The sequence below is a fragment of the Gopherus evgoodei genome, chromosome 10 (assembly GCF_007399415.2).
Source record: "Gopherus evgoodei ecotype Sinaloan lineage chromosome 10, rGopEvg1_v1.p, whole genome shotgun sequence".
NCBI lineage: Eukaryota > Metazoa > Chordata > Testudines > Testudinidae > Gopherus > Gopherus evgoodei.
This window is the reverse complement of record NC_044331.1, coordinates 4,065,276-4,091,635: the sequence shown is the minus strand read 5'-3', so window position 1 is coordinate 4,091,635 and position 26,360 is coordinate 4,065,276. Positions and strand designations below refer to the sequence as shown.

General features: G+C 43.8%; 1 protein-coding gene across 2 annotated transcripts; it reads right to left on the bottom strand.

The window, feature by feature from the left end:
• On the bottom strand, positions 1 to 26,158 carry ANP32A (acidic nuclear phosphoprotein 32 family member A). Of its 2 annotated transcripts, none has more exons than XM_030577089.1 (7): positions 25,938 to 26,158; positions 5,667 to 5,816; positions 5,386 to 5,508; positions 3,291 to 3,489; positions 1,616 to 1,713; positions 441 to 501; positions 1 to 240 (listed from the first exon to the last, which is right to left on the bottom strand). In XM_030577089.1, the coding sequence occupies exons 1-7, from the start codon at positions 25,989 to 25,991 to the stop codon at positions 182 to 184; spliced, it is 744 nt and encodes a 247-aa protein (XP_030432949.1). In that variant the 5' UTR covers positions 25,992 to 26,158; the 3' UTR covers positions 1 to 181. The 2 variants fall into 2 exon arrangements, with proteins under 2 accessions (XP_030432949.1, XP_030432950.1); XM_030577090.1 differs by lacking the exon at positions 25,938 to 26,158 and adding an exon at positions 23,060 to 23,487.
• Positions 26,159 to 26,360: the final 202 nt, after the last annotated feature.

Below are 26,360 nucleotides of genomic sequence, written 5' to 3'. Positions count from 1 at the left end.
AAAATGAAAAGTAGGAGTGGCAGTAAAAATAGTATTTTCCCTCGCCCACCCAAAACACTTTTCCCTCTCATTCCCACAGCAACATTACAATCAGAAAAAAAAAATAAGTTGGGGGGGGAGGAGAATACAGGGTAAAAACAGTCAAATCACAATAGGAAACTTTCAAAACAGGTTATTCAGTTTAATCATCTTCATCACCCTCGTCTTCGGGTTCTCGTTTTCTCTTCTGCCCCTTTTCTTCTGAAAAATAAACATGGACTGGGTTAGGAGTGCACCTTGGTGTACTATCCTAGCATGATCGTAAAAACAAACAATTCACACAAACGGCTACATTAGGAACTGGCTTAGTATCACAGCAATATATATTCAGATACAGTTCTACTTTACAAACAGTACGTTACTACTTTTGTTCTGTACTAAAGTTTGTAGTATTGCCATACCAATTTCTTCTTCTTCATCATCATCATCTACTTCACCATCATTATAACCTTCTTCATCTTCCTACAGAAAGATTAACAAAGAGTTTTGTTCAACATCTTTCCCAATCAACAACCTTCAATGGTATCTTGAAATTGAGCAAATCCCTTGAAAGGTGTCTTCCCCCCACATAAGTGTGAAAATTTATTCCCTAAAATACCTTCCTACACTGGATTCTGGCCCACTCTTCACAGCAGGACTCAAGAGTAGCCATTCGGCCTCCTCTCAGTCTCAAAGAAGAAACCCATCTTCTCACTACATGGTTTTAAAAGCCACACCGATACGTAAACACAAAACTTTAAGTCTTGTTCAGTGAAGTCAATGGCAAAACTTCCTCTAATTTCAATGAGCTCAGGGCTCGTCTGTAGAAACAAAGCACTGAGCTAGTTCTAAGCATTCCAAAGTTAAACACAGGACCTCACCACCTCTGTTACCACTTTAACAGAAGGAGGGAAAGCTGTGTGTGAGAGAGAGAGAGAAGGGGGCAAGGCAGGGGGAAGACAAGTCAGTTGTTGGAACCACACACTGAATTCTGCTTTCCATTTTACCCATTCAACCTCTCTGAGGTTAGACTTAGGGAAGAATCTCTGTACTATAAAAATTGGCACCTTTTTTATTTTTAGATAAAGACCATTGACAAACACTCCCACCCCGAGTCTGAAGCCAACAGTACTGTTTTCTACTTTCAGGCCAATCTGATTCTCAAACATCGTGACTGAAATCTTATTTAAATCAGTAGCATTGTGCAAAAGTCTGGGCTCAGTTTTCCTTTAAGCATCTGCTTTTTGAGACATAGGTTCTTTCTCTCAATTGTTCAGAGACTTCGACCCCAGCTTTTAATAGGCTGTGCGTGAGAAAAGTGGCTAGCTTTGGGAATGTTAACGACAGAGCTGCTGAAAGTTACATCTGTTTTCAACATGATCCCAAAAAGCTGAATGATTTATCACTGGTCACTAGATAGCAGCTGGCTCACAGGCAGATGCTCTTCAAAACCTGTCCACATTTATTTTCATTGCATCTTAGATGAAGGAAAAAAAACAAACAGTGTGCACTTAAAAACAAAGGTTGTGATGTGGTTTACGTTTCTATGCAGGTATTCAGACCTGACACAGATGTTCTCCCTGCCACGAAGCCTTACCTCCTCTTCCCCGCTCACATCCTCCTCTTCTCCTTCCTCCTCCTCCTCATCATCCTCTTCATCTTCTACTACTTGAGCATCTTCATCATACTCCTCTTCTACACAAGCAAGCAAGACTATCAGCTCAGTTAACTGTCTACAGTAAGCTTAGTTTTCAAACATTACCAGCCAAATCCTGCCTTCCCACTGATGTAAAAGGCACACACACAAGTACTGCTTGAAGGCAGAATCTAGCTTGTTGCCTTTTTCCAGGTGCAAGGCCAGAATGAATCCTGCACAGAGTGGTGCAATGGTGGCTTAAAGCCACCTGTGTGCCTCCCAGATCCTGAGCTGCTGGGGGAACATGGGTGGCCTGGGCATAAGTCAGAGCAGACCCGGGGCTGCTCTATTTGATAGCAGCTTCCTACTACTGGCAGTGGGCTTCTGCCCATTCCATGATGCTGGGAACACCTGGTGGTCACAGGGAGGAAGGGGAGGGAAAGAGTTGCATATAGCCACCCTGTCCAGTCCCCAGTGATGGGGAAGTTCCCCCAGAGACTGCTCAATCCTCGCTAGGCTGCAAGAGCAATGTGAAGGGGGACATAATCCAGTGACTTGTATGGATTTTTGAGAAGAAAGTTCAAGCATTTTCACTCAGGTCTGCATTTATACTGTGCTCAAGAGAGATTTTTGTCCCCACTGAACCCTCTGCCTTGTTCTGTCAGTGCACCCTTCAGCCAGGCAGTGCTGCAGTGTTTACTGTATCACAACACAACAAATTCTGCACTCGAGGAGAAAGTGCAAGTCTAGCTATTCTGTGTGCTTTGCTTTTCAGCTTGGTTTGAAGAGTCCAGCAAATTCCCAAAACCCGGCCTGACATTGGTCCAACTGGTAAGCCAGATGCCTCTGAATGCAGGCTGTCGGGGTGAAGCAGAATGGCACAATATACCCCAAGAGAACTGGCATGTTAGTTTTCCTAACATTCATAAAGTTACTCCCTGCTTCTGCAGTGCCTCTGACAGCGCTGGCCCCAAGCAAACTTCAGCGTGTGCTTTCTCTGCTCCTTTGATCTATCTCAGCCGGTGTTTACTTTGTTACTGATAATTCAATCTCACACTTCCCTATTTACCAACACTTCAGCCTCACTCACTGTCCCCTAATCCGGTTGCTATCTTCCATTCTCAGTCTCCCTTCCCCTCCCCATTTACCAGGGTCTGTCCTATCAATCTTTAATAGCTACATGTGCTTTGCTTCTGTCCCTGCACTTTTCATTCCTTCCCTGCCACAGCTTTCTCAACTGGAAATGGGGAAAATGCCTTGTTACCTCCTAACTGTACGAGGCTTGGAAGATGGAGAGCAAGACGCATGTCCTTTCAGTTTCTTTTAAAAGTTTCTCCCTTCTGTCGCTTTCCCCATTCACTGCCCTTGTGCTTGTCTCATTCTCTCTCCTGGCCAGACCTCGCAGCACGCTCTGACTGAAGCTAAGGGTATGCGTCTCTTTTAGGCCCTGCCTGGGCTACCCAAGTCTAGCTTCTCCTCAGTCTATGGAGGAGCCACAGGTACATACGTAAGCCAGGGGACGGGAGAACCCTTCCCTCACCAGCAGATCGGGTGAATGGGTTGCTTTTGGAGAAGAAAGGAGCATGCACATCAGTTGGCTATAATCTAAATATGCTAAATGGAGCTAGTAACATACCATCTTCATCCTCCTCTTCATCATCGAGGCCCTCCACATAGCCCTCTGCATCGGAATCGGGGGCTTCTTTGTCATCCCGGTCATAACCGTCAAGATATGTGAGCTGTGGGAGGAGCTTGAAAACATTTTCTCTGTAGTCGTTCAAGTTGGTTACCTCGCAATTGAAAAGATCTAAACTCTTCAAGTTTTCTAACTTTTTCTGTAAGTAAAAATGGAGGCTCCATCAGAGACCTGTCTTGGGAGGACTTTAAAAACGGAAGGGCAGCCAGTTAACACCCAAAAGGTACATATCGCGGCACGTAACTTCTGAGGATAAAATGGAGTGTTTTCAATCAGTACTCTTTGTTCACAGATCTCAAAGCACTTTACAAAGCTCTGTATCAATACTGCCATGTTACAAATGGGAAACTGAGGCACAGAACGAGGTAAAGTGTCTGACCCAACGTCACACAGGGGCCAGTGCCTACATAACCACCAATAGCCAGATGAAAACCAGGGGGGAGGGGTTTCAGCTTATGTTCAGCTGCACAGAATTTTTAGGTGGGAAAGGAAGCAATGGCACTTATAAACTAAACACAATAAAAGAGAAGTGTGGTGGCTTAAGGGTTTGCCTTGGATGCTCTGAAAGGTTTCCCTTTAAGAGCTTAGTCTGAAGGCTGTAGAGCAATGGTCTCCTATGAAATTGTGAAGGTTTATTAGTTTAGAGCCCTGAGATTGCAAGCAGGTGGCAGAGGCTCATGGCCACCCTGCCTGTCGTGTATAGCTAGCGATGGATCCCAGTGACATAGGAGAAGCCTCAGGAACATGAGATTTTCATGGAAAGATATTAACGGGGTAAAAAGAGTGAAGGTAAAAAGGTGATAAAGCCTGCCCATAGCCCTTAACTCCTAAGCACAACGGTACTATTGGGCAAGAAGTGAAGGGCACTGGGCTGTGTTCTGAAACTGTAATCTGATCCACTTTTAACCCAGTGGTTGAGATGTCATGAAAAGAGATTTAAAGGGGTCCAACAGGAAAAGAGGGGGTAGTTATGAGATCATGCTGCCAGGGCTGTGCACCAGCTGTGCCAACGGGACAGCTCAGGGGACTAGGTGCTTCTGTTAGTAGAAGCCAGCCATGAACAGGGGTAGAAAATGGAAGAGTTGGGAATGGCCCACAGGTTTCCAAACCAGGGACCTGTTAGCAGAACTCTGTCCGGTGGTGGAGTGAGGCTGAAGGACAAGGTCCATGGCACCAAATACTGTAAAATAAAAAATGTCGTAGTTCTTCTCTCCTGATGAGCTACCCTGAAGAGTCAGATTGTTCACACTTTTAAAGTATACAGAAATGACTGGCAGCTGCTTTTCACACTTCCAGAGCAGAAGTGGGACATTGATAGGTGCCCGGCTAATGTGAGGACACCCTTACTGTAAGTCTCAGGGCTCTTGATTAATTCCAGATGGGCAGTCCTGGAGACTGCAGCCCCTCCTCTCGTCTCAGGACAAGCGGAGTACAGTGAGCCACCTGTGTGTACATCCCTCCCATCCAATCTCAGCTATTTCTTGACAGTATCATTTCTGGAGCAGAGAACGTACCAATGGTAACCTTGGCTCTTCCAGTTCTTGGGTTTTCTTTACACAACAAGTGTGCTAATTAGTATCAAACACGAATGGGGAGGGAAGAGGACTGTGATGTCACCAAATGCCCACCAGAAACTGGCCTGAGCCCACCAACACAACTCATGGAGTAGCCCAATGAACAGCCACCACAGAACAACTTTCGATTGCAACTGTCTGCACTAGACTTGCACTATCAGCTTCAGGACTAAGGACTCCGTATCCCACTACAAATTCCCCCTAAGCCACACCCATTCTCCGCCCCTTCTGCCTCCACCCCACCTCACTCTGTGGATGTGTACTGACTATCTGATGAGCACTGGCCACTAGAAGGAGGCGTTATCACAGACACACAGCCAATATATTACAGTCTGCCTCAGTTAGATGTGGACAACCTCGCGTTCTATTTGAGGTGTCAGCTTGTAAGGGACCTGTGATCACATACAGATCTAGGGGTTTTAACTACACTTAAAGCACTTTCTGCTGACACATTAACTCACCAGAGGTTCTATTGTACTGAGATCTTTTATTTTGTTGCCGCTTAGGTTTAGATGTGTGAGGTTTGGACACTTTTCTGCCAATACTTCCAGTCCTCCTGAGATTCTGTTATCGCTTAGTTCGAGCTAGAAGTCAGACAAAGAAATAAAAATTAAAGAGATTTTAAAAAAAATGCAACTGAGCTGGTTAGAGGAAGTTCTTATGTGAACATCTATTTCACACTTAATATATTGCAAGAAAAAAAAATAGAGAGAAATACAACATGTGGCACTTCTTTATTTACCTTCTTAAGTTTGTTTAACTTTGGTAAGTTTGCAACTGAGCTTAGGCCTACGTTGATTGTACTTAAGAATTCCAGCTCTTCAAACTCATCTGTGAGTCCTTCAATTTTGCCTTCATTTGACCTACAGTTGTCAAGAACGAGTTCTTTAACCTGGAAAAGACAAAATTCAAATGTGTTAAAATGTTCATCCTACAGTCAGATACATATAAATGTTTAAACAGTTAATTCACAAGCAAAGCACAATAAAAAAAACCTTAAACTATGGAACCAAATACCACAGTTTGTTGTTCTACTTTGCAACTATGCCGGATAATGGTTATTTCCAGCTTCTGCCATGCAGTGTTGTTTACAATGCTAACTTAACATCTCACGATGAATTTTAGCTACATCTCTCAAACACGATTATTAGAGAGAGAGACAAATGAAGCAAACCTGAACATAGATGGCATTCTGCAACTGGCTTAGAACCAGTTCTATTGCATTAAAGCTAGTTTACATGATTTACTAGTAGTTCCTAACAACTGTTCATCAAAGTTACTGCTAAAGACATTTTAACAATAGCTTGGAATATTCAAGACTTCATTAAAAAGAGCCTACAGCTCTGATAACTTCTTGCCTGTCAATGCAATACATCAGTCATTTAAAATACCATTTTCCACATTAAGAAATTATCTCAATTTATTATAACAAGCTATTCAAAGAAGTAAACTTTAAATTTTAGACTGCTGGCTGCAGAGATATTTTCTGAGAAGTGAAACAGGCTGACTAATACTATGGACAGCTACATTTTAGGGAGCGCCTGACTTTCCATGGCATTTGTAATCCTAACTCCACTACGTACTCTCAGAAGTGTCTCTCAGTATTCTGCGGGCTTCAGAGTTCTAAGGCGAGGTTTTCTTGAAGAGTTTACAAGGCAGGCTTCAGATGTTTCTGGAACGGGAAGGGGTAGCGGATATAGCCTGATTCTCCTCCCGCGCTCACCTGAGCATGTATGAATCCTGTCCCTTCTGTCTCACCCTCCACTTACCCCATAGTGTAGAGAAAGAACGGGCATGGAGGGGAACAGAGGGGGGGGACGAAAAGGAGGATGCAGGATTTGCCCATGTGGTTGACCCTGCCCCATTCAGCAAAAGCTGGGATAAATTACTGTATGGGACCTCCTTGCTGATAATCAGACCTTAGGAAGGTGCCACCTTCAAATGACACAGCTCAATGCTCAAGAAAGGATGCAGCCCTTTAAGATGAAAAAGCCCCACCACAGTGATTAAAGAATAAAAACAGTTCATTTTTAACCAAAATCCTCATGCAGTCTTACCACACTTAGTACATCCCTGGTAGAAACATGAGCAGGATACACAGCATGAGCAGTGACCCACTACAGTTAGGAATCTACAGTAAATCTCCCCCATTTTGCCAGAATAAAGAGTGCAAATACTCCCCTATCAACAGGCAAGTCCTCCCACACAGAGATGAATACACCCCTATGACTGCATTACAGAGCCCTGCATGATATACTTTGTCAAGGAGTACCACAGACCATTGACACTCAGGGTGGGGGAAAGGCTGGAGGCAGAGCAATGTTCCAAAACTCAGAAATAGTCAGGTCCCCTTACTGTGACCCAGAGCCTGAGAAATCTGGAGAATCTTTTGTTTTAAAAGCAAAGGGGATAGAACCCAAGAGAGTTTGCAAGAACCACAGAGTTAGCAAGATGAGGAAACCTTCCTTTGCATACATGAGGCAGTTAATATGCAAATGTTTCTTTTTTTGAAAATGGCTATTGCAGTAATCCCACAGCAGGAGATTCAAGTCAATGTGATGTGACTTGATGGGTGCATCAAACAGCTTTACTAGATATTTAACTCCATTTTATGTTGAATCACTTAGTCGCCATTCTTGCAATGAAATCCATATGCTGAATTCAAGGGGGATCCGTGCAGGTGAAGGGAGATCCGAGATGGTATAGGTTGACAAGTGATGCACGTAACCAGAGTTTCAACAGGAAATGCAATTTCCAGGTTTCTTTTCCCAATATCTTCCCCAGAAGAATGATAAGCAAGTGTCCTTGTACAAGTTTTGCAAAAGAATCCACACACAGACCAGAAGACTCTATTAAGTTTTATGTATTATTTCCTATATATCACTTTAATTTTTTTTTTTTAATTAAGGCAGGAGCAACAAACAAACCCAGAAGTATTCAAAAGGCAGATCCTTTTGCCACAATGCTTCAAGATACCAGGTGGAGCCTGGTTAGTACCTGGATGAGACCAATCCAGGGGTAGAAAACTCCCCAAACAACCAGACTTCCGCATAAAGCAGTGATGGAAGCTCTGCTCCAACACAGGTCTAGGGTACTGGTCAGTACAGACTCTGAACGGTTTGACGTGCTAACTTGCAGATGAGAAGTAAAAAACAGGAGGTTGTAGTCAACTATGCTCATTTACAAATAATCACATAAGCACTTTTAAAAAGAATTCACTCCAGTGACTGGTTCAAATTCAAATCTGAGTAGCTACATACATCCTTCCAGCCTACCTAGTTCCTCCTGCAGTTTCAAACTAATCTTACAAATCTTCACCACTTGTCCTAAACTAAATAAGTTTCTACGTTTAGTTCACAAATGCACAAACTTTTCAAATGCCTCTTCTTACTCAAACCCAATCAAGAAACTCTTACATTCACACCCCTCGATTTTCCCTTTATCGGATCATGTCCTTGCTGAGCAGGTCAGAAGGCCTTCGCCTGCCCCATTTATCCCCTGCAGCCTGCCCACCCACCGGGCACTAAGTGGTTTTGGAATCCACCTTTAATAGGAATCTCTCCTGTCCCTCTAACCCCGAGAGCAAAGGAAAGGTGTAATGTGCTGAGCATGGGGCTCCTTTTCCCATCCCCCCCCTCAGCTGGGTGAACGAGCCCACCTCCCCCAAACTGTGTGTAGACTGCAGCCTCAGGCTTCACCACTGCAAAGCGCACCAGGAGTAAAGACTCTCCATGAGGTCCATTTGGATCCAGTTATCGGAAGGCTATTAAACTGCAGGGGGTGACAGGGATGACACAGCCTTGCACTCCAAGGTGAGAGTCCAGGCAGAGAGAGAGTGCCCACAGCTCCAAGAGCTGGCACCAAGGTTAGGGGTAAAATCTGGCCTGCAACCCACTTAAAGGGAAAATGGTGTTTAAGTCTGAAGCTGAGCAAGAGAGAGAGAGAGAGAGAGAGAAGGGGACTCTAGAGTCTCTTCCCTCAGCAGTGAAGGGAGGGGATAAGGGAGGAAGGACACATCAAAAATGGCAGCAGAGGAGCCGGCCTGCCTCTGGCTTAGTTGGGGATCTTGGTCCTTTTCTCTGTGAGAGAAATTTCATTCAACGAATTTTGTTAGTGCAACATTACAGTGGGAAAGTTAAAAATCATTCTGAAATTCAGAAGTGAAGGATCCCACAGCAGGGCTGGCTTCACCACAAACAAACAGGAATAGAAAATACCACAGGTGTACAATGGGACCAACGTAACATGGCTGCATGACACCATACACTGAACTTCCTGGCTTCATTTTGTTTTCAGTGCATAAACTCAATTTTGCATTAGTTTTTCATCTGCACTCTTACACACAGAAGCTGACGCAACCAGCCTGCAAATTTTCCCACAGGTGTTATATACCCCATGTTCGTTTACCCTCCTCCTGCCCACGTATACTTCCTCCTGTCTTCCCCTTTCCATTCCTTTCTCTCTTACTTTGCCTCTCCTTTTATCTTTCCCTTCTCTAGGGCTGATCCCTTTTTGTTAAGGCCTTGGCTACACAGGCACTTTACAGCGCTGCAACTTTCTCTCTCAGGGGTGTGAAAAAACACCCCCTTGAGCGCAGCAAGTTACAGCGCTGTAAAGCGCCAGTGTAAACAGTGCCCCAGCACTGGGAGCATGGCTCTTAGCGCTGCAAGCTAATCCCCACGGGGAGGTGAAGTACCTGCAGAGCTGGGAGCACTCCCGAGGCAGTGTTTTGGAGTTTTGAGTGTAGCCAAGCCCTAAGAGTTCACACAGCTGAGGAGGTCTGACAGTGACCTCTCATCCTCAAGAGGCCCTGTTTGGGAAGACACACATATCTAGCATATCCTATTGCCCAACCAGACCAATAAAGACAGACAATCACTATTGGAGCCCCAAGGTGTTGGGCACTGCATACTTCCTTCCCCCCAGGCTAATGGGTGTTACATGTGGACTAGGGCAGGGTGTAAGATTTGACCTGTATAGATATTTACATACAGTGACAAAAGGCAGGTTTAATGAGAAGGTTCATGGAAGGGCAAATAAGACCCCACTCTCATTAAAAGTATCTGACAGGCATGATGGAGATTTGCAGTCTTTTTGCACTGGATTATTTTCTAAACGAATCTGGGTGGTTTTGTGGAAACTGGTCTCAGATAGAGCGCGCCTATCGTATTTCCCACTGACCACGCTGTGTGTGTCACTGAGCTCTTTGTTTTCCACACACAGGACTTCTCCCCTTTTGTTTCACTCCAATAAAACACAGCAGATAAGCATTTCTGGATGGATGTAGTATTCCCACTCAGGCCCTAACCCTCTTTACAGGGCTCATTATAAACGTCAGAACGTGATGAATGGGCTCTAAGCATTATGAATTAAGAGCGTGAGAGTCTACCGTATCATATTTGAACCAATACTGTCTTACTGGAGCCCAGCAGTTCAGTCGAGCTAGGGAAGACACTATCACTTATGAGAGGTACAAAGCTACCCAGCGTTTCTCAAAATGTGGCTACCAAGGGCTTTTTGTGCAGCCACATCCTCCTGGGCAGTAACTGGGGGGTGGGGGGAGTAAGCAGTGTTAAACATACAAATATCACTTTTCACAGAAACAGAAAAAAAAGCAACAACAAAAAAACAGAGACGAACATGCAAAGCACATTATTTGTTTCTATTCTGTTTAGGTCCAGTAATGAATACAGAAAACTGTACATTATTTTTGAGTCTCCAATAAAAATGTACATAAATAAATTATAATGATTTGAACGTGTATATGTGCATGTGTTTGTTTTTCCTAAAAGTTAATTATTTTAGGAAAAACCTGTCAGCAGCCACCAGGAAGAGTTGGTGGCCACAGTCTGAGGCCACCAGAAATTTTATTGTGAGACCTCCTGAGCTAGACTATGAAAGTAAGTTTCCAGAAATCATTTTTACATGGCCGTGTAAAAGGATGGGAGACCCCCAGTGCTCAAAGTCTTCTAGAGTCCAACTGTTCTGTTCACTGCATGATGCACAAGCAAAGCAAACTACTGGTGGTAGTGGGCTGCACAAGAATCTAGACAGAAGGAAAGGTACAAGTTGTGATCTCTTAGAACAATATTGCACATCACATTTCCCCTCTCCTAAGTGTCCCATAACTGCAATATAGCAAGGCGGCATACCACCAGCACTCAGACCATGCACCGCACAGAAAAGCGAGCATGCCACATGCTCTCTGCCCAAAAATAGTTGATGTGTTCTGGGAAACAATGCAAGAACAGCACGCTGCAGGCAGCTGTAACCACCAAAGAGAACACTATCCTTCACCATCTCTAAATCGAAGAGGGTTCCTGTCCATGAGCCAGCGTCATATGGCCACTCAACTGCCAGAGCAGATGGGTCACACACCTGAACTGCAGCAAAGGAACATACAATAAGCCCAGTGGAGAGGCGGACAGACGGATTGGTTCATTGGGATCTATGGTGTGGATTGTTAAAGCCTCTGCCTGCAATGCAACGTGGTGCATTGGGGGGGGGGGGACCAATGACTGCTGCATGGTTGGGACTGTCTGCGTATCTGGTCATGGTATGCAGAGCCCTAACTGGTTCTGAGGCTCCATCTCGCCTCTATGTCCCAGAGCTCTGCTCTGGGTGTTCCATTTCCCCATTCTTTCACTCTGTGGCCCGCCAAACTGCCACCTGCTGTGCCAGGTGCTTCCTGGTGCTACACACACTGCTGCTTGTGTGTTGTTCTGTGGTTTGCTAGTGTCAAGGCTTGCTTTTGTGTGGTGTTCCAAGAACCATAAATAGGTCACTGCTCCCTCCTCACCTGACTCCTTACTTATTTCGGTGGCCGCTCCAGTTTCTATCTCCGGTGTTGGCAGACTCTTCCAGATTGACATCACTTTGATGTCTGTCCACTTTGCATGCCTAACTATGGATTACAGTGTGTCCTGTATCTCTCCGTGCCTTTGGGCTTGTCTACATCAGAAAGTTGCAGCGCTGGTGAGGGAGTTACAGCGCTGCAACTTTGAAGGTGTACACATCTGCAGGGCACCACCAGCGCTGCAACTCCCTGTTTGCAGCGCTGGCCGTACTCCCGTTTTGTCTCGGGTGTAGAGGATTCAGCGCTGGTGATCCAGCGCTGGTAATCCAATGTAGACACTTACCAGCGCTTTTCTTGACCTCCGTGGAAGGAGGAAGCCTCTGGTAATCAAGCTGGTCTCCTTTCCCGGTTTGCTCTCTCGTTCCCGGAACCCCGAGCAAGCAGGTCTCCTTCCCAGCGGTTTGCAGGGTGGTTCGGGGAACGCGAGAGCAAACCGCGGCGAAGCTGGTCTCCTTTCCCGGTTTGCTCTCTCGTTCCCGGAACCCCGAACAAGCAGGTCTCCTTCCCAGCGGTTTGCAGGGTGGTTCGGGGAACGCAAGAGCAAACCGCGGCGAAGCTGGTCTCCTTTCCTGGTTTGCTCTCTCGTTCCCGGAACCCCGAGCAAGCAGGTCTCCTTCCCTGCGGTTTGCTGGGTGGCTCCGGGAACGCGAGAGCAAACCGCGGCGAAGCTGGTCTCCTTCCCCGGTTTGCTCTCGCGTTCCCCGAACCCTCCTTGAAGCTGCCCAACAGCGCGGCAGTGTGGCCACATCTAACACCACTTGCAGCGCTGGTTGCTGTAAGTGTGGCCACTCTGCAGCGCTGGCCCTATACAGCTGTACTAAGACAGCTGTAACAACCAGCGCTGCAAAATTTTAGATGTAGACATGGCCTTTGATTACATCACCCCTTGCAGTACTCCATGTTTGATAACCAACAGTATCCAGAGTTTTCTCATACAGATACTGCTGAGCTGGAATTGATATGCAAACTAGATACAATCAACTTAGGTTTGAATAAGAACTGGGAATGGCTGAGCCATTACAAACATTGACTATCTCCCCTTGTAAGTATTCTCACACTTCTTATCAAACTGTCTGTACTGGGCTATCTTGATCACTTCAGAAGTTTTTTCTTACTTAATTGCCCTCAGAGTTGTTAAGACACCTCCCACCTTTTCATGCTCTCTGTATGTGTATATAAATCTCCTCAATATATGTTCCATTCTATGCATCTGAAGAAGTGGGCGGTAGCCCACGAAAGCTTATGCTCAAATAAATTTGTTAGTCTCTAAGGTGCCACAAGTACTCCTGTTCTTTTTGCGGATACAGATTAACACAGCTGCTACTCTGAAACTTCTCATACAGATACTGTATTAAGCTGTATTCGTCACTGCTTATGCGGCATTCTTAATGCACCGATGGTTTGCACTGATGCTCATTTCTCAGTTAACGACAGCCTGCTGTATGCACACAGGCACTGTATTCCATGGGGACACTCATACTCAACTTTCATTACACATTCTCTGCAGTTTACCTGGCACGATTTTTCTCCTTGCTTGCTTTTCTGCATAGGCGACAGAGACCCTAACACAAGTCAGTTTACTTTTCTGAAAAACGAATATACTTTGTCATACTGATTTACACACCTGCTATAGAATACAGACATGTACATCAGTATTTTCCAATGGGTTTATGAAATGGTGGGTTTTTTACATTAAGTCTACGTATTAGTAACTACAAAGTTACTGCTCCAAAGAGCCTACAGTTTCACTCCTGCAAGCACAGAGCAATGTTTCAAAGGCAACTAGGCACTGCCAGTGATTAAATCCCTGAACTGTAATCCATGACAGATCATCAAGACTAGAAAAGCAACATCAATGATATTACAAAAACCACACCGTTAAGGATCCGTTTTTAAACAGGTTAAATAGCAAGTTTACTAGAAGAAAGCCAAGGATCAAATTCAGCCACACCACTCCACTGACACTGGAGGTAGGGACCTCGTAGATTATCAGGGCATCACACACATAAATCCCATCCTGTATATTTGACTCCCTTGGGACAGAAAACAGCCACCATTCCACATGGCCACGCTACTCACAGAGCAAGAGGAGCACACTCGGTAGGTACCACAAAGCTCTTGGCCAGTGTCTGATCTACTGGAATTAGCAATTGCGTATGTCCCTTCCTGTCCCCCACTGCCTCAACTCAGTGCCAGGTGCTCCTTCTCTCCATCCATGAGGAGAGGGGAAAAGGTCTGTGACAAATGGGCGCCTGCTCAGTTCTTTAGATACATCTGCAGAAACTGTTTCTCCCCCAAATGCGGGAGCACATCCCTCTGAGCTTTTGGGCTGGGCAGGAAGTCCTGCCCCTGCGTCACTCATAATTAATGATGGACACCCCCCCTTTAAGGCTGTCAGATCAGATTTTTCTACCTCCAGCACTTAATTCCAGATCAGTGATCCTGTGGGCTGGGGATCCTCTGGCAGAAACCTCCCAGTTTGTTCACCTCAGCTGCAGTAAACTGTACTCTGGCACAATCTGTCATCGCAAGCAAGAGCGATGATCCTTTAACATATTCCATGAAAATGACACAATACACTCCACACTGACAGTTTTGGTGGGTTGGGGAAGGGTGAATCCTGTGAAATGGTCCGTAAGTGTAATGAAAGTAGGACAGCCCATCATGGGCACTTCACAGAAAAATCAGGAGAAAGAAAAAAAAAACGGATTGGTGAAGAGCTTTACTTTCTCAGTGTTTACAAGACGATCTTCTCCCTCAAAGTTACTTTTGCCACACCCTGGCAGAAAGGATTAAATTCTTATGGATGTTCACTTCAGGAATGTGGCATCAGGACAAGCTTGAGTGCTCAGCCTATTAAATGGGCTGCACTAAAGCTGCAGCTGCTGTGAAGCTTTGCAAACTCTTGGTGCAATTATGCAAACCCCTGCACTTCCTGCTCTAAACCAGCAACCAAAATGAACCCAAGCGAGGTCTGGAAAGGTTGTTTTCTCTTTTAATCAGTAACTGTGAGCAGCATACATGCCATTTGGAAAATACTGGGCATTCAGAGGTGGATCCTCAGAGGTGCATTAGCTCTCTGCTTGGCACACCCAAGGAGAGGTGGCAGAGGTGCATTATACCACCTTTATATACCGCTGGGGGCAGCCAGGACCCTGTGTGGCCCCCAGGTCAAGTTAAAATAGCTATTGGCCTATTAGAATATATGCCAACTAGGACACACCTCCTAGGGACTGTTCTGCCATTCCAGGATTGCCAGAGCTCAGCATACTCTGGCCATGTTCCTCTCCCATCTCTGGCATTCCACCTACATGGAGAGAGTAGGGGTGGGGGGAGAATAGGTTGCCTGGCATAGAGTCTGCTGGCGTTATGCCATTAGGGATTCCCCTATAATGGGGTAATCCTCAGTTACTCCGTTAGCACTGCTCTGTGTCTCAAAGGAGACAGCCTAGGCTGGACTAAATCTGAAATTTTTCTAACCTACATTTCAACAGATACAGGAAGGGTTCTGATACGTGGAACCTCCCCCAAAACACAGACTTTTTAAATATAACCACTCCCCCCACCACACACACGCTCCCTCCACCCCCCCAAACATGAGCATGTTACTAAAGATTTGGTTTTTATCTGAGTCAGGATAAAATTAGTAATGTTTATATTTCAACCACCAGGCCTTTGACAAGATGAAACAAACTGGTTTCACTCACCTACTTATCAGCAAATATCATAAGTGTTTTAAACAAACGATTAAGAAAATTGGCGGTAGGAGTGCCACTTACCCAGCATGGAGCCTGGTCAATGTTATGCAACACAAACGCAGAGAATGCAACATATCAGGATGGGACACTTCCCTTCTGGGAAACCACACAGCACATACCCCTCCCATCCTGAGTGATGAACAGGACATCTAGCAGCTGAGGCAGTGACTCCTGGTCTTAGTAAGAGGGGACACTCTGAATGGGCCTAATGTATATACTTTAGAACGGGGGTTGGCAACCTTTCACAAGTGCTGTGCCGAGTCTTCATTTATTCAGTCTAATTTAAGGTTTTGCGTGCCAGTAATATATTAACGTTTTTAGAAGGTCTCTTTCTATAAGTCTATAATATATAACTAAACTATTGTTGTATGTAAAGTAAATAAGGTTTTTAAAATGTTTAAGAAGCTTCATTTAAAATTAAATTAAAACACAAAGACCCCCGGACAGGTGGCCAGGACCAGGGTAGTGTGAGTGCCACTGAAAATCAGCTCGCATGCTGCCTTTGGCACACATGCCACAGGATGCCTACCCCTGATATAGAACTTTGGGAGGCATTCAGTTACCACATTATGGAAACTGTGTATGGACCGAGAGAACATCCCAAAGACATCTTCACTATGGTTAATGTCCTACTGACTTCAAAAGGTGCCCTTTAAAAAGGCAGATTCAAACCCTATCCAAGATGGAGATCACCAACACACTAGGATTGATTTAATATATGGACTTTTGGTGCTGCCAAATTCATGAATGCTGAACAAATGAAATCACAGACAACACTGGAAATAAAAATGACCCATTCACATCTCAAGTTATTTTATTCACTTGGCACCTGTATTCATTAAATTGGAATTCTGAATCTTTGCACAAATGGCATATGGAACACAACACTGGACTTTAAAAGCTTCTATCTGGGATGATCTTTGAATGGTGCAGCCCCATCAAACTTCAATATGTTAACATCCACACATCCTTTTGTTTGGAAGCTCCCTGTACTGTTTACTTAATCCCAAACTACTACAACCAACAATTTCAGCATGTGCATATTTGAAGTGCTCGCTAAGTTTCGTATCATGTTGGCATAGTTCTCTGCTCACTTCACTCAAGTTGTGAGTATGTGTGTATGCACAAGGACCCCAATAGTACCTTCTAGTGCACTTTAGTTTTTTTATATTAATACCATAACATTTAGCCACAATGAAATATTTGAGCATTATGAGTTCATTAGTAAGAAAAAGCAGTTTCAGTTACTAGATCAGCTAAAATAAAAATACAATACACCGACACCTTAGCTCTAAATAATTATCCCAAATCTTAACCAGCCTAGCATTTCGTTTTTGAATTATTCATTGTGAATACAGAAGGAGGGCCCATAGAAAGTGAGTTAAGGATTCAGACTGAATGACTAGTCAGCAGGCGCAGGAGTCACAGGTTACCATTTTCTGTTGCCTGCAAACAGCCTGCAGGGGCATCCTGGCAAGGCCCACTCTTCCCTGGCCACACCCAATGCACGGGAGCCAGCAGAGCGTGTGGAGGAAGAGCCACTCGATCGACTCTACCAAACTGTTCCTATACATAGGGGAAATAATTCGCCACTAGCCAGTTGAACTGGGTTAAAGATTGCGCCATCACTTTGATCCATTATCAGTAAATTTCCACTCTATAACATTCTGTACAGTATGTCACCGTCAGCCCAGAAACCAACATATACAAAGAGAGTCAAAGACAAGATGTTAGAACTAAGTTCCTATAGTGGAGTTATAAGAAAGTCTGAAGTTTCAAATGAAATAGGAAAGGGGAGGGAGGGAGGAAGAAAGCCAATGGTATACAGCCCATAATCAAAATTGCATAGACTAACTACATAGCGCCTCCAATCCAAAACTTCTAGGAAAAAAAAAGATCTATGACTTTAATAAAACTTGCATATATTTTTAAGAATCATGTCACATGAGAGCATGCTTCCAATTGAAACATCTCAGTAACTACCTGTATATACACAAGAATATGCACCATGCTAGTCAATAAGTGAAAGAATACTGATAAAAATGTAGCAAGCCCCTTTATTCAAGGGCATATAGGCATATGGCTCTTTAATCCCTCTCCTGCAGCTCTTTGCAGCACATGATATTAAAACTGTGTGACTTAATTATTAATCTAAATTATTAACCAATCAGGAAGCTTTTACTATGTTATTAACCAATTGTAGAATACTTGGTCAGTAATGTTGCTGTGAAAATGATATATATAATATATAAATGAAACAATGAATTCACAGGACTGTGGCTCTTTTGGGGAATACTGATTGCTAATTTAGTTTCTGAACCACTGAGGTCTGAACACACTTTGTTTGAGGGGGCCTGGCCTAAACAGTGATAGGGAAGTGATTAAATTGCTTGACTTTCAAAACAAATGCCCCGTCCCCCTTTTTTGTTTTGCGCCACTTTGAGGTTTGTTTCCCTCTCTATTTCCTGGACGCAGGACGTCCTAGTGGACAGAGCATTGACTGGGCCACAGGAGACCTTCTTTCTATCTCTGGCTCTGCTGATGGCCTGCTGAGTGACTGTGGGAAAGTCACTTCTCCTATCTGTAAGATAGGGATAATGATGCTTGCCTCCTTTGTAAAGCATTTTGAGATCTACCAGTGGAAAATGCTATAGAAAAGCTAGACATTATTAAATGACCTCAGCGTCACACAGTAAACACACATTCAAATACCTTGTGCACATCATAGCTTATTTTAAAATAGTTTAATTACAAGTTAACATTTAGCTAGATTGCTGTACGCATTGTGGTCATTCAGTACTGGAGCAATCATATCTGCTGCTCTCAAACTTGGCATGAAATTTATTTCCTACCTTAAGTCAAAGAAAAGTTTCCTAAAAATGTTAGCATGTTAATCACCAATATTAAATCAATATCTTGTCTGAAAAGTTGTAGGTACTGAGTACCATGCAAGTGAAGTGTCCCACTAGATTTACTGGGACATGCTGTTTCCAACCTTTTTAATACTTGGAAGTGCCTGATAGGCCAGTCTGACTGAAAAATTAATCCTCCAATAATGAGTCTGCCTTGTGACTCTTGTTACACAGATCGAAGTAAAGACATGAAGACTGATAGTAGGTCCAAATCCTGAACCTTGTTTAGATTTCTCTCAGACTACTCATGTAGATAAGGGCTGCAAGATTGAGCCCAAAGAGTTATTAATTTAAAAAAAAAAAAAAAGAGAGAGAAGAAAACACAATATATTTAAAGAGAAGCATGTAGGAAATGAAGCCTATAGTTGAGGGAAAAATCTAGCAGGAAAGAAAGAAAAACAAGGTTAGTGAGTTAGGCAAGAGGCAGAAAATACGAGTTTAGAAATGTTGTTTGAAGAATGGTAGGGTGAAAGGATGGCAGAGGAAGAAAATGAAAATCGTTTATATGTTACAATAATAACAAGTTATAGTCAAGTAACAACCAGCAACTCCAGCTAGGCCCATCAGCAGAGAGTAACTGCTAACTGTTCTCATTAGTAAGCAACCATACCTGACTCCAGATATTTCCTTTTACCTGGCCAAGGTCTTTATACCCCACTCTAGTGAGACCTGCCACAGCAAGAAAAGTCTCAATGTTAGCGTCAAGTTAGGCCAGCTCTGTTACCTCCCAGTCCGTTCACATGGAATTCCAAACATGCTTTTTCCCATACCAGAGATTCTGACTGGGAAGCCAGCTGAGTTCATAGCACCACTCATATCTAAAGCTTTACATTGTTTAAATCATTTGAAAAAGTGGTTCACACTTGAAACGTAAGTAGTTACATTTTTATGGGCCCAATTCTTACCTTTCTCCGGCCTATACGGTTCCATTAGAAATGTACTTACTTATCCAAAGAGGTGGAATTAGTAAATCTCATCCATGTCTATGATTATTCCTAACTGAGGTGCACTACATACAGAATATCGGTTTTTAAAAAGGCGGCCATCATCCTTTATGCTACAAATTCAATACCTTTAAAGATGTACGTATTTGTAGACACAGTCCTTAGGAATTCAAGATGAATGAAGAGGGGAAGAATAGTGTACTGTAGGTCCTGAACTATTACCTCTAATGTTGCATTTTGAAGGTCCATATGGTTAAGCTCTAAATATTGGCACATCTTGGTCCACAAGTAGGGCAGCGCAGCAGACAACAGATTCTGCCTATTGATTTCCAAGATTCTCTGTGTGCAGATCTGGCTGTAGGACAAGTTATCAGATTCAGGCTCAAGTCAATCATATCACGTAGGCCCTCAAGAGTCCATACTAATGAGCTGTTCTTCCCGCTGCGTGTCTTTTTTTCAGCTTCTGGTGTCTTTTTTTCTCCAATAATTATTTCTTCATGTGACATAATGCAATTCTTTATACCATTATATGGAGTCTTGTTAACTAAAGTGCACTATTTCTGTTCTGATAACTTTATCAAGAGAACCATTTTTCAAGTTGATGTTTTCTTGTTCTGCACACGCATGAATCGTCCTACACCTTACATAAGTATGACTGCGTTTGAGATACTGATAGCCACAGGGGAATTCTGAACAGTTGAGGGTGAAATGTCAGGATTAAGCCACACAATAAAAACCTAGAAAATCCATCAGGTTATGGCAACACTACGGACAGATTAGAAAGCTAGGCAGCAAGTTTTTATCTTGTACGTACATAGATCCCTTCACATGCTTACAACCTGGTCAAGTTTAAAAAGGAAAAAAAAAAAAAAATGTCTAGACCACTCACTATGAATCGCACACACAAATTTTGTACCTGTGCATGTTCATTCTCATCCAGGATTCTAGATCAAATGAGGTACATATTTGCCTCACTATGTTTCCTTCATACCTACCTGTTTCCAATATCAGTTGTTCCAACACGAACAATTTATTCACTTTACTAGAACACCCCTTCTGGGGATCCAGCAGTACAGATGCAGAGATATATAGCCCCAATATAAACTTTTGAGAACTTCACAGAATACCAGCAGGTCACAAATTCAGAGAGGCTACTAGTCGCTGCATAAAATAGTTAGAATACCTTTCATTTTTTATTAAGCACAAGAAAGAGAAAATTTAAATGAAGACACTAACTTGGATTATTACAATACTTTTACAAGAATGCAAATCTTTAAAGAGACACCAATTTAAGCCATTTACTATTATTGTAATTAACATCGTAACCATAAAGGACTAGAGGGGAAAGTTATATTTTAGTTTACCGTCTGTATTTCATAGGACTTTATAAGTAGTCACTTTCACTGTTTTCCCTTTTGTTTGTGTAAGTTTTCCACACAACAGAAGAGAACAGACATAAATAAAACTAAACAGAAGTTTTCGGCAGGGGAATCAGAAGCATGTGAAAAAACTGAAGTAACCTTCAACATTTATTTTAATTGACTAAATTTCAAGTGAATAGTGTCCCGTTTCGAACAAGCATTAAGTCTTTGGACTAAGTAATCAACAACATATCTCTGAAGCATAAAAAAAGACATTTTAGCACAATTTCAAAAACACACACGCAAGATCTGTGTTGCATAGCCAGACAGAACATTAAACTGATAATCTGCTTTACAGCCTTTGTATTTAGCTACTGAATTAGGCTATATACAATACAAATAAACAAGAGTGCCCACAAAAGCTTCTTCCATGTAGTTCAGTAGTTACATTGCCATCTGATGGCTCTCTAATAACCTGTGTGAAATAATCTGTTGTAATTCCAAGTGGACAGGTGTTTACACCAGAAAATGACTATCATAAGTAAGATAAGCTTAGATGTGTGTGTGTATAGCATATGAACTACTTTTTCAATATTAAACACAGTGGATACAGAAGAAAAGGAGAAAATTCCAGTAGGAAAAACTGCATAATCACAGACTGTACAATACATAGAATAATATAATTTCAGGTACTATCCATTTGGCACCTTTCATTAATATTAAATTCATGTTAAACAAACAAAAAAAGGGAGGGGATGAGGCTCCTATGCATTCCACCATATTTAATACATTTGCATTATATATTTTTATTAATATGTATACTAAACCTACAGAATATAAGATTTAAAATCTCAAAGTAACCAGCTCTGTTACACAGTATTAAGCAGTATTCCAAACAAGAATTATACTACATCTCTCTACAGCCAACAGAATATTAACAAAAATCCACAAAAGTAATGAAATTCTGATATAATGCTTCACTACTCCCCTTGATTTGCAAAATCTCAACCCTGGCAAGGGGCTGATGTAAGCTAAATACCACATGGGCAGCAATACCAAGGCACAAATGGCTCAAAAGCTTCAGTTAAATCTACTTTGGTTTTGCAAAGTGAAGGCCAATTTTTCAGAGTATATTTCTTTTAATGGTATTTAAAAAAAAAAAAAGACACCTCTACCCCGATAGAACATGAATTCAGATATAACGCGTAAAGCAGTGCTGGGGCGGGGGGGGGGAACGAGCTGTGCACTCTGGCAGATCAAAGCAAGTTCGCTATAACACAGTTTCACCTATAACACAGTAAGATTTTTTGGCTCCTGAGGACAGTGTTATATCGGGGTAGAGGTGTAATAATAATTCCAATGGAACAATATGACCAGATACTGGTAAAATATGGATTATAGTGCAAATATGTACTGGAAACCATTAACCTGCCAGAGAGTTACTGAAGATACTGCATCATCTTTATGTAAACAAGAGCTCACAGACTAATACAATATCAAATTTAATGTAATTGTTCTGTCTATATTGAAACACACAATCTACATGAAGTAGTGGACAGGCCCAAGCAATAATCACTTTTAAAATTTAGTCGCCACTTTATCTAGTGCCCAAAAGCACAGGTTCACTCAATTTGATTTCAAAGGGTTTTTTGAAAAGTGGCAGGCCCCAAATTGTACACTTGATTTTTCCATGACATGAGGACATATATGCACATGAACTGGTCACAGTCTAATGGGTGCCTTTGGATTTGGTTGGTAAAACAGCAGTGCTCACAAGCATTATTCCCCCTAGTTATCTTTAAAATAAATATGCATAATGAAATTTAGAACAATTTTAACTATAGCATTTGCTATATGAGTTTATTCTCAGTCAAAAGACTTTAAACAGGTGACAAAGTAACATGTTAGATAACTAACATTATATGACTGGCAGGGTTTCTTTACCCACGAAATCTCTGTGCAAAATCAAGTGCAAAAACAAGGAGTCTGGTGGCACCTTAGAGACTAACAGATTTATTTGGGCATAAGCTTTGGTGGGTAAAAAACCCACTTATTCAGATGCAACATTGTCCCAATCAAAGGCTTATTGATGTTACTCTCCACTAAATCAAAAGCACAGAGAGAAAAGTAAACCAAAATTTGGTTTAAAAAACTATTGTTTCTAAAACGTCCCACTTAGCAGTCTGGAGAAAATCTTTATAGTTAACCCTTGTTAAAAACGGGGAGCGTGAAGAAAAGTGCAGAAAAGCCTCAAGCGGCGCTCGCTGTTACTGCTACAAAATCCGTGAAAAAACCGAGACCTACCTTCCCGCAGGGCCCTGCCCAGGAAGAAGGCATATTCCCAACTCATCAATAATGCGCTCCCCTCCCTTTGGAAGCTGCTGCAGGCATTTTAAAGCCATCACCAAAAACCACTATGCAAACGACCTTCTACGTCTGCTTGCTTCTTCCAGCTCCGGGGACGCCGCAACTGTCGGGATTTGGACAAGGAAGAAGAACAACCGGGCACTAATGCCCGCGCTGACGACGGGTGGAAAGGGGAGACGCAGCCAGGTGCTCCTGACTTTCCAGTCTCCTCCGAACGTTCGTCACCGCGCCGCAGAACGCTCGCGAACCCAACGTTCCATTTCGAGCTCCCAACGCTCCATTTAAAGATACAGGCTCCTCCACGCTGCCAAGAGACGCCTTTGCAGGGGAACAAACAAGCACTGGGATTCTCCCCTCTGCAGGCAGACACACGCACCCCCACACCCGGCCTCCTCCCTGAAGACCCCCGCCACATCAGCCGCTCTGCAGCAGTTATTCGGTTGGAATAGACCGTTGGTACCTTGCTGGGAATCGCGCTAAAAGATTGTTATCTTCTTTAAAAACATCCTCCCCCCCCCTCCCGCCACTCAGTGACAACAACAGTGACAAAATGGCAGACCTGAATGCTGGCAGTCATGTTACACACACACACAGCGAGCCCTGAATGCGCCCTCACTGCTTCAGCCGCTTAATCGTTATGATTCTACATCCACGACCTGCCCTGTAACGAAACATTAAACTTGTCTCTCCCCCCACCAAATAATCACCATTATTAGGAAACTGCAGATCTATATAAGCGTCTCATTTTATAGTTTGTTACAAATAACAACATTTAAAGCAACTCCCCCCCCCACACACATTCCCTCCAGAATGTAACAAACAAGGAATGTTTGCTAACTGCATCAATGGTGGCTTTAAGAATTCCCTCCTTTATTGTATTCGCACGGACCCTAAAGAATAAATCGCCTTGGTTTCATACCCCAGCCTTTTTCTCCTTTGCAGCTCGATGGAAAAAAACATGGCGTCTTGTCCTACTTCAGGTTTACTGTGGCGCTGCCAACGCGAGGATACAAAGTTGGGAATGATTTCATGGGGTGGAGGGAGGGAAGGAGGGAGGAATATTTCATCTCCCCGGCAGAGATGTAGGGACGGAGGCCCCTCATTAGGAAGCTCCTCCGTTTGCTCTTTGTCCCCTTTGCACAGCTCTCACAAACAAGAAGCCCTCGTGTGCTGAGCTGGCTGGCACATACACACACACAAACAGTGCAACACAAGGGAGCACTGGCAGCCCCGCTCATGCAGCAACCTGCACACACACCCACCCCACTTTTTATTAATAAGTGTTGCTGTTCAAGGCAAGGTGTCTGACCCACTAGCCAGCTCAATACAACGGAAACACCCTCCTCATGTTGCATCCCCAATACTTTTTTAAGTTTAAAAAGAAGGTTACGTAAAACTGCCCAGTTCTGTCCGTCAGACATTTTACTAGCGACAGGAAACCGTGGGGGCAGTTTCCCCCCTCCCCCGGAGACGTACACTTTTTGATTTCTGGAGAGGTCTCTCTTCATTCGGTCCTATCTACGCCCAGCGCCTTCCAACCAAAGCAGCCTAGAAGTCTGTATGAGGGAGGCGAATCGTTTGGAGAACGCCTCCCCTTCCCCCCAAATATCAAACTATGTTAGTATTTAAGCCATTATGTAATGACCTCTTCTGCCTTGGCTCCTAAAAAATCCTTGGCCAGATTGGGGGGGATCATTTTTTGGGGGGAGGGTTCCCCCCAGAGACTGGCTATTTACTTCGTGCGTTACACTAAAGTTCCCAAGACGCCCAGGCTGGGAAAAGGCGCTTGCAACGATCCCATACACCGATGATTACATAGGAGAGACGAGACCAGTCACCTTTGCGCAGCACAAAACACCAAATTCCCGTCACAGGAGATCTAACACGCACAAACACAGAGGCAACCTTAATTTCTCTTTGAGTGCATCTGGCAAGAGGTTAGGGGTCTTCCCAAGTTGGGTTTCCCCCACCCCTCTCGCCTTTCTGTTGCAATCGCTGCAGGATCAGTAGGAGACAAACAGAAAAACGAGGAGAGGTAACTAGGTTTTCTCGTGTTTGCATAATTTGTACCGAACCAGCCATGGACTATGTTTGTCCTGACAAACTTTCTTGTTCTCGTTTATTCAGTCAGACGCTGAACAACAACCTAAGTCCAGCCCCAAGGAAAAAAAAACATCCAGTCTTTTTGTGTGTGTGGATGGAGAGGGGGTGGAGAGTGGATTTATTTTGGTTTTTCTTTTTTATGAAAAGCTTGCGATACTGTCAGCTGGATCAGATTTAAAAAACCCGTGAACATTTGTTTTAAAATCCTATTTTTTGTCTTCTCAGCATCTGGAGAGGGGGAGAGAGAGAGAAAGGGCGCGTTCATGAGGACTACAAAGTTACAAATATGGCTCCCCAGTCTCTCTTGCCTGATCACTGCAAAGAAATGAAGACGCACTTTAAACTAAACCATTTTCAACTCACTCACAGTCCCTCCCTGCCCAACACCCAGTGCAAATATTTGCAAACTAAACCAGCCAGAGAGAACCACCAACTTATTTTCATTTAATGCACTGCAAGCCCCTCTAATGCATTTCACACCAGCAGACTCAGGAGCAGCTTATAGTTTTCCCCTAGACCACAACGCGTGCGCCTTTGGGCACCCCAAATTGTGTGCACAGACACATACACACACCGGTAGGCACCTCAAGGGCAACAGCGGCTTCAGCAGCAGCTGGCACGGGCGTTACCTATTACAACTGCACCCCTAAATGTTGTAATAATGTTAATGCACCCCCCAAAATGTGGGATGGATTTTTTTTGCATTGCTTACATCTGAGGGCGTCCTGTTCCGCAGCTCTAAGTGGATCCTTTTCTTCATGTCCATGTCCCTGGTTAGCAGGAGTCCCTCGCTTTGCTCAGCTCCTCTTTTGTATTGACACCCGTGGAGACCCCCCCAAAGCCAGCGCGGTGAGGGACTTTGAGGGCTCAACCAGCTCCGCTTGGAATCCCGAGCCCCAGCACCGCGACTAACACTAACCTGATAACAGCGGAGGCGGGCACTCTCGGGGGTTCCGCTATGATTGACACCTGGATCGGCCAACCGCGAGGCCGCAGCTGGCGGCCGGAGCCAATGGGGCGGGCAAGGGGCGGCGGGAGCCAATAGGGGAGCGGCGGAGCCGGCCAGGAGACAGCCCGAGTCGGAGCGAAGGATCACTCGGTGCTGGTGGCTGATGGGGCAGGAGCGGCGGCGGCG

What these genes read in the sequence shown, in the direction of transcription:
- ANP32A (XM_030577089.1), bottom strand. Translation starts at nt 25,991, where the DNA reads ATGGACATGAAGAAAAGGATCCACTTAGAGCTGCGGAACAGGACGCCC. An exon ending in AGTTAAACAAACTTAAGAAG is followed by an intron (nt 5,509 to 5,666) that starts GTAAATAAAGAA and finishes TCTGACTTCTAG; the next exon opens with CTCGAACTAAGCGATAACAG. An exon ending in TGATGAAGAAGAAGAAATTG is followed by an intron (nt 241 to 440) that starts GTATGGCAATAC and finishes TTTATTTTTCAG; the next exon opens with AAGAAAAGGGGCAGAAGAGA.